This window comes from Scaptodrosophila lebanonensis, unplaced genomic scaffold, assembly GCF_003285725.1.
Source record: "Scaptodrosophila lebanonensis strain 11010-0011.00,11010-0021.00 unplaced genomic scaffold, SlebRS2 tig00000053-arrow-pilon, whole genome shotgun sequence".
Taxonomy (NCBI): domain Eukaryota; kingdom Metazoa; phylum Arthropoda; class Insecta; order Diptera; family Drosophilidae; genus Scaptodrosophila; species Scaptodrosophila lebanonensis.
Genome location: NW_022060548.1, coordinates 7,839,017 through 7,850,703, shown reverse-complemented (window position 1 = coordinate 7,850,703; position 11,687 = coordinate 7,839,017). Strand labels below are relative to the sequence as shown.

Sequence of the window (11,687 nt, the reverse complement as noted above, 5' to 3'; positions counted from 1 at the left end):
TTTGTTAGTTCTAAATCTTTTGAAATGAGAAAGAGTGAAGAAAATTTGTAGAACAATTATTTTAATTTTTGTAAATGGAATTCAAAAGTAACGTTTTAATTGTTTCTTGGAAAGAACTATTATCATACAAAATTATTTATAGAATAAATATAATTAACAATTTATTTAGTTTCGTTCAAAAATGTGTCCCTTTATTCTGAGCCTAAGTATTTATATTTTCAAAAAATAGAAATTATTTTTCTACTATTATTTTATTTAATTCTTGCGCTTATTTTTAAAAAATTTTGATAAATTGTCTTTTATCTGGTTTTTTTTTTTTAATTTTAAAACAAATAATTTTCTTTAAAAAGTTATAAACTTATTTTAAATTTGTCTTTTTTCCTGTGCTTAATTTTTTTTAGAAATGTTTGTTTGTTTCTTCAAAATTTGTGTCTTTTGCGCTTAACTTAAGAAGTGAATTCAAAACTATTATTATTTATAAAAAATGTTTTGTTTTGTTAACAAATTCTTTTTTTCTACACTTTACTTTAGAAATGAAGCTCTTAGTTTCCTTTTCGTCACGTTCTCGCGCTTAACTGCAGCAAACAACTTTACGCAGAAGTTTTCTATAGCTTTTAATAAAAATATTGTTTATGGAATTCAAGAGGTAAGTTATAGTAGGTGCTTAGTGGTCCTACTTGGCCACACGCTCTGTGTATGCTGTCCAGAGGCGATCGCGATAGGTTTGTGCCGCCTGGGCCACATTCTTGGCCTGCAAAATGCCACGCCCCACCACAGCTATGTCGGCGCCACGTTCCTTGACCACATGCTCGGGGGTTTGGTACTGTTGGCCCAGTTTGTCGACGCTCTCGTCTATCTTGACGCCCGGCGTCAGTTGGATGAGGCCGGGAAAGGCAAAACAATTGGCCGATTGGCAGACGACGCCGGCCACAAAGTCTACATCGCCACCCTCGGTGGCAATCTTATTGCTGGTCTCCTTGTATTTGTCGTCAATTAAATTGCCGCTGGCGGACATTTCGGCCAGCAGGAAGACGCCACGTTCGGCTGCCACATCACCACCGGCAGCATCCTCGCCGCCGAGTGCCGCCTTCAAGCCCTGCAAAATACTCCGACCAGGCAGGGTATGCGCTGTCACCAGATCCGCCCAGCTGCTGATTTTATAGATTCCCTTGCCGTACTGCAAAGACACCGTGTTGCCTATATCGGCAAATTTGCGATCCTCCATCAGCAGGAACTGGTGACGTGCGGCTAAAGCCTTCAAGCTGGCAATGAAGCTCTCGCTGAAGTCCTCGACAATGTCTATATGTGTTTTCAGCAGACAAATGTAGGGACCGCACTTATCAGCGATATCCAAAATTTCATCGCCTTTCGTCAGATCGGCGGCCAAACAAAGATTAGTTCGTTTGCTGGCCATTAGACTGAATAGCCGCCTGGCTACCGCACTCTTGGCCAAATTAGCACGACTCTCGAAAGGTATTTTGGTGCGAACAAAGTCATTGACTGCAATGTTCGAAACGATTAGAACCGGTAGGTGGGCGATAAGAACGTATAGAATGATTTTAAGTACAGGTACATATATGTATAAATACGCATACTATAGCGTAAATCAATATTTTGATTTGTGATTTCTAGACAATCTATAATCTAGAGCGTTTACTTAACTGACCTAACACCGAAACGTGCAGTTGTGACTGACACAACATCAACAAATAAAATATATACAGCGTATAAGCATGGAAGTTATCAACGTCTTACCTAATGGAAGGGGAAGAAGCGGGCTGGTAAGATGAAGCTATATATTAAAGGCATGAATATACCTCGAATTGTTCGTCTGCCCCTCTGTTCGACAGTATGAACATCGACAATTTTTGTGCCTTAGCTGCAAGTAACTCTAAATTTTGTATGTAGACGCGTCTTCAACAATCACATAACTATAAGCTAAATATATATATTATTCAATGATTTATTTAGCTGTCATAGAACAATGGCGTGAGAAAGTCACTTTTACTAGGAGCTATTCCCAAAACTATCTTCATTAATGCCATACTACACTTTAATTAGATTTGGTTTCAAAACAGGTTAAAAAAAGCTGCATAATTTTCTTTTAAAATCAATCAAGAAATGGCAATAAAATTGCTCTCTGGTAATATTATAAGTGCTGATGTAAATGGTGGAATTGTTTCTTCGTTTTTGTAGTATTTATTTCAAATGAAACAAATTTGGTAATTTAGAAGACTTTTAAAAAATTACATACATATATGTATGTACATACTTATGGCCTATACATATCCCTACTTTTTGATAGCATTATATTCAAGACAGCTTCGAGTATGCCGAGGCACTTCGATATAAATAATATGTAGACTAATATAATTGAGATGTTTAATATCTTGAGCTCAGTTGTGTTCTTCTGTGCTTAGTTTTTCCTCTCCAGCAATAACTAATTTAATTAAAATATATAGTAAACTCAATTCTTTCAAACTGCATTTGAAACTGACCAAAAGATATTTATAGATAAGAACTTTATAAAATATTTTGATTAAAAATAAAGGAGCGGGTCCAGAAATTGCATATAATTCAGTTTGGAGTACTAATGAAGCTATCAAAAAATACTTATTATTTATAAACTTTCCCTTATTCGGCCTTTGAAGAACCTGCCTGGCCGGTTTTTCGGGTTGAGCGCTCAAATATGCCACTAAATTTGGAATTTGGAATTAGAGCAAGTAAATATATTCCAGCATTTGGATGGATACCCTCTAATTAACGTTTCGCTATCAGTTGAAACAATAAGCTGTCTGTTAATGAAATGTTTTACCCCTCAAATGACACGTCGTTGGAGCTCGAGTGCAAATCTGCTATATATCACATATTATTATGACCGCTTAACCAAATAAAAACAAATTGCAAAATTTATGACACGACATTAGTCCATAATTGGATATACCGGGCATGCAGACTGGGATTTATGGGTAAAGTGCCCAAACATATACATATGTGTACGTATGTATGTGTACCCGTATGCAGCCATTAATGGCGTGTTATCTAGTTGGTTATTATATACGCACCTCCGACCACATCTGGCTTATCGCCCACAAACGAGCCATCGCTGTTTATCTGTACGGCCGCAATATATTTGGCCACTGCGTCCACCGTGGCCTTCTCGATTCGGCCAGCCTCGCGCAGCGTGTTCAGCAGGAAGGAAAGCGTGAAGAGGGAATGCATACGCACTCCATGCTTGGCTATATTGGCCGATCCGCCCTGCTCCCGATCCACAACAACTACGGCATCGGTGACCACAATACCCTCGCTCTCCAGATCCCGCACCGTATCCAATATGCTTGAGCCGGAGGTCACCACATCCTCCACAATAAGGCACGTATCTCCGGCATGATAAATGCCCTCAATGAGCTTCTTCGTGCCATACGCCTTCGCCTCCTTCCTGCGCACCAACATCGGCGTATGCTGCTGCAATGAGACGAGCGTCGCCAGCGGCAGAGCCGTATAAGGGACGCCACAGACATGCTTCGCGCTAAGCTGTTGCTCCTTAATGTGACTAACTAGCAGATCAGCGACAGTTTGCTAAATCAATTCAAATGGATTGATTGCCAATTAATTTAATATTCACACATACACTAACGTACACTCACCATCACATCCGGATAACTGACAATAACGCGCAAATCAAAGTACACCGGCGAATTAATGCCCACCTTCATCTTAAAGTCGCCAAATTTAAATGCATTGATTTCGAAGAGCTTGACTGCCAGCGCCTTCATTTCATCGTTGTTTTGAGCAACCATTTTAAAATATTAAGGGTTTAGATGATGATATGTAAATCTTATCAATAACAAGCACGTTTATTGCACACGTGTGTTGCCAGCTTTGAAACTTAAAACACAACCGCTTTCGAGCAACTCAAAACAAAAACTGGCTCCACAGCTGGCCATTAGACATGGGCAACCATCTTACGCAGTCCATATATCGATAAGTGTAATTGTATTCGATGGCCTAAACGCAAATCGATATGTTTTTATGATACCGCTCACGCGTATCTGCATTGCACATACCTAAAAGCTCATTGGCAATGCAAGCATAAAAATTAATGCAACTTATTTCTGGCATTTAAAATTAAATCCAAACTCAAACAGAATTTGGAAGGTCAAATTTGGCTTCCTCTAACGATTTCATTTTAAATGTTGCTGTCTGTTTTAATTTAAAATGTTTAAATTTAATAAATACATGAATGCCATCTCATTAGCATTTATTTAATAAAAACATGTTTTTTCCAATTTAAAAAAAAGAAGAATGGAATGCTAACGTCAGATGGCCTCATCTCTTAAATAATAGCCTATACACCCACAAAATGTTGTACAAATTATTTTTAGTTCATTAAAAACAAAAATATTTTTTTTCTTCGTAATTTGAAAATAAAAATTTATATTTTCCAAGCTCCTTCGATACTTGATCAAATTTATTTCATACAAATAAACATCCATATTTCAAGCCCCAGGAAAAATTTCAAAAAACCATCGATACAGTTTTTCTTGAAATTCTGAGAGTATACAAAATAAGTTTGAAGTTGTTTGATTGAAAACGCAGATTTTTCATACAAACTTTGGAGCCTATTTCCCCCCTTTGGAGCTTGAATTTTTTGAATGAGTCAGGACAAACTGTTTTATAGATAAGTAAATATTTTATTTGGATATATGTATATGTGTACCTGATTAAAGTTGTATTGCGATATATATGTGTATACAGGTTATGTTGAATACAGTTCAAAATATATAGTAATTTTGCATAATGACCTCGGGATACATATGTGATCTAGCATATTGTCGTTGAAAGCCGCCAAAAGCCGGTTGACGTTGCAGCGACATCTGCAAGGAGAACCTCTGTGGAGCCATCCAACTTGGCTGAGGTGGATAGTGCTGCTCGTAACGTAATAGTCCGTCCATAGGACAGCTGTCATAACCCGAAGGTGACTGTGGACTTCTAGGAATATATTCATCATATGCTGTCATATCGTTAAGGCTTGTCCAATGTTCTGCATGCGGATACCGCTCTAGGATATGTTTTGTGAAGAAGTCACACTCTTTGCTCTTAACGGCCAAATGAAAGGGAGTATATCCCAATGTTCTTGTTTTAAAACCAGATATATCGAAGTTTTTTTTCTCGCACAATTTCATTAGCCATAAGAAGCTGTTCTTTCTACATTCCTGGATTGCCAAATTAAATGGGGGAAATCCTTCAGCATTATACGTTTGTAGGGCCAGAGCCAATTCCCCTATAGGCAAATGGGTATCCAGCATATTCAATAGATCTATGCACTCCTCACGTACAGCGTGATGCAAAAATGTGTGCCTTTCCAATTGGGTCAGATATTTAATATATTCCTTTGAAATTTGATCGCAGTTGAAGGCTTCTTTGAATTGAAGATACTGCCCAAGTGTAATGGCCTCATGGAATATAGTAGTACACTTTTTTCCAATCCAGTGGGTATATACTGAGTAGAGAGAGAGAGAGAGAGAGAGCGAGCATTATAATAATATTTGTATTTGGACTTAATGGATACTCACCATTACTTATTTTCATGACGTCATTCATCCAAATCATTTTTGTAGTCGTTATAGAGTCAGTTTTTCTCCGCAAATGCTTGCCTATAAGCTTAAGACCATTATGAAGCTCACGGATAATATCTTTAAAATCTAGCGGTAGAAGGCTAGAATTGTTTGATTCCGGGTTGTAAATGTTTTCAGCAGGATAAGGTTCCGAGCCATCACTTTCATGACCACTTTCTCCGTTTGGTTCTTCTTCATCCGTATTGGCCTCTGGAACCCCAACAGGAATCGAAAGGCCTGAACTTATCGGGTCTTCTATAAGCGACATTGGCTGCAAAGCAATATCCGCTGTCTGCTTTATCTTCTTAGTAAGTTTTTTACGTTTCACAGCTGTACATTCAGCATCAGAGTGATCCGATTGAGAATCAGCAGGAGAAATTGGAATCTCAATAGGTTCTGACCCTTCCTTATCATCACTATTGGATTCCATATCTATGACCGTGTTGTCCTTGTTTTTCAAGGGAAGCCGAACATACTTAATCGTCTTTGAGTCAGCCTTGACATTGCCATCGTAAAGTTCCAATTCACAATTAACGTAGTCCTTAGTTGAGGTTCCATCATATTTGGGTGCCTCATAGGTGAGGACGCCATGGCGGCTTTTCAATTTACTCTCTTTAATGGGCTCAATAAGTGCGGACTCCCAATTCCCATGTAGTTCACGAATGCGAATCTGATAGTCTCTAAGGGTATCAGATAGTAATAGGTCTATGTGCATATTTCCATCTATGGCTATCCAGGTATTGCAACATTTGTTTAGTTGGAGTTTTGCGTTTGTATTTAATATGCCGTTAGAGAAAAGTGTTTTGGAAATCTTTTGATACGGGATTGTGTCCATATTTAGAGCTGTAAAAGCCAGATATACCTATAAGAGGGCAGTTATTGCTATTGTGAATACGAGATTTTATTTGTTAGCATCATTATACTCACTGTTTCAACCTTGCTATACTCTTCGGTTGCCAACTCTTTTGTAGGCAACATAACCATATTGTCAGTAAGAAAGTTTTTCATTTGGTCCAAAAGCTTTGGTATATCATCTTTCTTGGTTTTAACAATGCAGTAGTTGATGAGTTGAAATTTATACTCCGACTTCGTTACGTCAGTGTCTATCTCTTCGATGATAGGTTTCAAATTAATAGCAATTTCTGCGCGAGTTCGTTTCCTTTTATTATCTTTATTTTCAACTGGCTGTAGAGCATTAGTGGAAACCAAGTATGTAGGACTTTGTGAGTATGGCTTCACCAATTGCCAAATAATTTGCATTCGCTTGGGTTTGGATACATCTTTCCCAAATGTAACTTCCACTGTCGGCCAACTGTACTCTCTTTCGCCATTCAGCGGGCCCCGTAATCCCTCCTTTGAGTACCGAAAATTATGACGGTTCTTGGGTTGTACCGTAAATTTCGAAAGAGCCGGAGCCATTATTTTTTCTTTTGTGCGCTTCTGATGACCAACTGAATGTGACTAATAATAATTCTATCGCAAATATTGTTGCGACATATCTTTCTTGGTGGTAGACCCAAGCACTCGAACTAATCATTTGTTGGGTGAAGAGAGCACAAATTGAAGAGATCGGACATTTTTCTGATTGTAGGTACGAGCGATTAAAAGTTGAAGGCATTTTCTTGAACTCTTTTACATAGCATTTGGCTCTAATTGACAAATGGATAGGTAATTTTTTTTTACTAGCTTTATTGCATCGAAAAAAGTTGTATGTTTAAATGTTTTAATTTTCTTGCGATAATCACTTCACCGCTTCTTTGTTGTTGCAATTGTGTTGCTCTCTTAGAATTGGCTGACGACGCGAAGTGAGGCACAGAGGATTAACAGCACAGCTTAACAGAGCTACAGTTTAACATCATTTTTAAACAGCGTCATAGCAGAACCGCACTGCTTAACAGAGTTGTACCGCACATTTTAACAGCATAACAGTGAAATACTTTAGCCGCCACAAGAGTTTTCTCATTAGTCACAACAATTAAAAATAAATACAGAATATGTATGTAATTAGTAATACATGTGATTGTTATATTCAAGCCACATTTATATTATCGACTGCATTCTAATTAACTGAAGGTTTTGGAATGTCTAATGAACTGAAAAATGAACACAGTTTCTAAAAATGTAGCAAGTTCGACCTGAAACCGAGAAAATATTGTCTTTACCATTATTACTCACAGATTTTTAGAATATGAGTTTTAATATAAAAAAAACTGTATACCTACCTTACGTGTAATGTTTGATAAATTCACAAATTAGGATCCATATGAAATGATGATTTATATCCACAATAGAAGCATTAACGTAGACAACAATTTTTGTTGGGTGATTATAATTTATTAGAAATTTTATTGACTTAAGATATATAAATAAAATATTATTCAAGTACAAAGTTATATATATAGTCATTTTATATTATGCATTATTATATAATTCAAGATAATACATATACATACATATATGTCGAATTGTGTGTACGTGTCTGTGTTTCTTTCCTTTTAAATGTTAAGTACATTTTACTGTTCTCGTTCGCTAAATGTGTTTCATTTCAAATCTTGCCATGCAACAGCATTTATTATTTATATATTTTTTTATAAGTATTAATTTATACGAATACTCTTGAAATCGTTGAATCACAAACAGTAAAAGTCTTAAACGAATCAAATATGTGTAAAAACAATTCTTCAGTTGATGCTTAAATGAAAAATATGAATTCGTAAAATTTGTTTTGTCATTTTTCTATGATTCTCATGTTTTTCATTTGTTTTTCTTTTTTCTTTTCTTTTATTATTATTTTTTTAATTAGCTCGAAAATACATACATATGCCTAACCTTAATCGAGTTTCGTCACCAACCGCGCGCTTTTTCTGTCTATAACACTCGCTCGTCTTTGTTCAATTTTGTTTTTAAACGCTACGTTGCCTTAACTTCAGTCCTTTCGCAAGAAAACCTAGCCTTAAATCGTATTTAATATTTATTAATTAAGTTTTGTTATTCTTTCAATGCTTGCTGCTGACACTTAACATAAATACAGTACATACAGTTGCCATTTCATTTGTTGTTGTTGTTGTTTTTTTTTGTTTTGTTATTTATTTATATATATAAAAATGATTAATTCATATATATTTATATTTATATATATGTATGTTACGTTTGTATTCTTTTCTTTGCTGCCTGCTAAAAAATTCTTCATTCTTCAATTCATTCACTTCCGCCATACTTCTAACTACAATTCTAACATCATTTTTGGCCGCACACTTCCGCCTATGTTCCATTCATTATTTATCATTATTATTATTATTTGTTTTCAATTTGTAAATAATTATATTTGCTTTAAATTCACTAAAAAGTTACACGGACTGTCTGTTTGCTGTTTGCTTTTTCCAAGTGTCTGCTGTTTTGTTCTTATTTGTATTTAATTGTGTTAAATTTTTTATACCTTCGCTAACCCAATTCATTTGTTAAATATGGAAAAATATTTAATATTATTCATTTGGTTTTGTTTGTTGTTTATGCTCTGCTTTTGTTTTATCTTCACTTTTATTTTTATATAAAATGCCAAAATTTGTGCAAATTTCTAATTGTTTTCGTTATTAAACTTTACTTTTGCTTGCTTTACACTAAAATATTTAACTTTAAAACATTTCCTCTTCCGTCTTCATTTTTTGTTTCTTTTTTTGTTTTTCGTTTCTTTGTTTTAAATTTAGTTTGTTTTTCGTTACATTTCATTTAAAATATTGCATTTTAATTTGTTTTTTTTTTTTGTTTTGTTTTGTTTTTTCATTTGGAGGCTTCATCCCTGAGTGATTTAATTTCCTTTGTTTGTCATTTATTGCATTTTTTGCTTTATAAACTTATTGTTTTATAATTTCTTATACGATTTATAAGTACGAATTAAAAAACAATTGCAAAAAGTAATCTTTTGTGGCTATGAAGGTTGCTTAATTTTTTATATAAACTGTCTGGCCTGACATATAGTTCCTGGAATTTCGGAGCGGGAAGAGGAGTACAATCGTAGCTGCGAGTATACATACCCATTGGATATTACTCCTACTCGTTTCTGCTCGTACTCGGCTCTCTTTGAAAATGTGCTACCCTAGTATGTAGTAACTGTACCTAAATTTGTTTTCTCTTTGTTTCCTTTTTTGGCTAATACTTTTGCGCTTGTTTTGTTGTTGCTGTTGTTGTATTGTGGGTGCTTCTTTTGTTTGTTAAAATATTTGTACTTTAACTGCAAGTATTCGAATTACTTTCTGTACACAAATGTTGCAAACGACGAATCAAATGGAATCGAAGGCATTCGATTCTAGACTATAATTAGTTGGAAATCTATGCATTAATATACACTTGCGTGTGTGTGTGAGAATGTGATGGTGTGTGTATTAGAGTCGATAAGTACAAATGACGATTACATCGAATTTCAAATCAAAATTTCAAATTTAAATAGAAAAGCTGCAAAATTCAGCAATGGGCAAGAAACTGCTAAGAGGTTTTCAACTTTAAACGTCCCTAAATCGATTACATTTATCAAAATAGATGCGACAATATTGGAAAATCTTTAACAGAAGTGAACAATTTCTTTTCAATTTAAAAATTAGTGTTGAATCTTACATACATAAAACTGATTTCGATCACGTTTATCGCATAAGCATACAATATTGTCAACATGGTTAATCTAAATAGGGCTTTAAAATGGCCAATCACGCTTCAATCTAATTGCGATTAAATAATATATAATGTAAATATGCGATCAAGAGAAAAGTTAATAATAATTAACAGTTCAGACTGTTTTGGCTGGCTGTAAATCGTCTTTAAAATGGGAATGCAATTTAATTATTATTTTAGATTTAAAAAAAAAAACAGCTTAATAAGAGCTCTATTATATCCAAATATTAAGAAATCCCAATACAATATCCTTCATGAATCAAAATCATGGATATGAATATTACGGAATCAGTCAGTAAACAAGAAGGAACTAAGCTGTTCAACTATTTTGATCGATAATAACATAGCGATAGGTATTGTTTGATGAATAGCTGAACCGCTGAAAGGAATAATCGTAATTGGCATGACAAATTTGAAAGTAAAACATTTTTGATTGAATTATAATCGCGATCACAGCATGATATCGATAATGAGGCTAGGCATAATTGGATTGCAAATGACTTGACGCTTACACATTTCAAAAATTTAAAGTTAAATATTTGCCAAATCGATCACAATCACAGTGATCAGATCATGATATCGATCGCTGTGATCAATTGACCGATTTAGAGAATATTTAATCCGCTACATGAAATATTTGCAACATTTAAAACTAAAATATTCTCTGATCGCAATCACAGTGTGTTATCGATCCAAAAAAGGAGCGCCTCATCGCGTGTAATATTAATATAATCGCAATTGATTGGAAATGTGTATGAAAGGTGTATTAGAACTGAAAGCTTTTGCGAATATCGCCCATTAGTTTTGGTTGTAGTGATGAGTGGTAAATAATTATTATTTATCGATCGAAATAATGCAAACCGTGGCAACTATTTTGTTTTAAGTGTATGTATATTAGTTTAAGCTTTCGTATAACTATATATATATATATATATATATGTGTATGTATGCATGTATATATGTCTATGTAAATATGCTGCTGGTATCGTAAAACGTATGTATATGGCTTACATTTTCTTCTTCAACTTTTTCGTATTTTGTTTTTGTGTTATCGATAATCTCAAAAAATGCTATTTGATTTGAACAGTAAATTACGTTTTCACTTGCACGAGTGTTTGCACTTTATTTCGGTTATTGTTTTATGCCTTGTTCGTTATATTGGTATGTTTGTCCTTTCTTAGGGGCTTTATGCATCCATCATCATCATTATCATAATCATTATCATTAGCAGCATCATGATGATCATCATCGTATGTGTGTATAAAAATACTTATTGTTTATATAGGTATATTGCAGTTATTGTTGTTGGTTAGCGTTTTGTTTTTTCATTATTTTAGAGCTGCACAAATGATCTGGTAGTTTGCCTATGTTTTATAGTTAGTTTGGCCATATATATATATATAACTA

At 34.7% G+C, this 11,687-nt stretch overlaps 2 protein-coding genes across 2 annotated transcripts; both read right to left on the bottom strand.

Moving 5' to 3' along the window:
* Positions 1–597: 597 nt before the first annotated feature.
* LOC115623822 (uridine 5'-monophosphate synthase) lies at positions 598–3,901 on the bottom strand. Its single transcript, XM_030518366.1, has 3 exons — positions 3,648–3,901; positions 3,066–3,579; positions 598–1,500 (listed from the first exon to the last, which is right to left on the bottom strand). Exons 1-3 carry the CDS (start codon positions 3,798–3,800, stop codon positions 674–676), a joined length of 1,494 nt encoding a protein of 497 aa, XP_030374226.1. The 5' UTR covers positions 3,801–3,901; the 3' UTR covers positions 598–673.
* Positions 3,902–4,673: 772 nt separating this feature from the next.
* LOC115624043 lies at positions 4,674–7,059 on the bottom strand. The gene is made up of 3 exons (XM_030518620.1): positions 6,546–7,059; positions 5,577–6,480; positions 4,674–5,503 (listed from the first exon to the last, which is right to left on the bottom strand). The coding sequence occupies exons 1-3, from the start codon at positions 7,035–7,037 to the stop codon at positions 4,776–4,778; spliced, it is 2,124 nt and encodes a 707-aa protein (XP_030374480.1). The 5' UTR covers positions 7,038–7,059; the 3' UTR covers positions 4,674–4,775.
* Between the last annotated feature and the right edge of the window lie 4,628 nt (positions 7,060–11,687).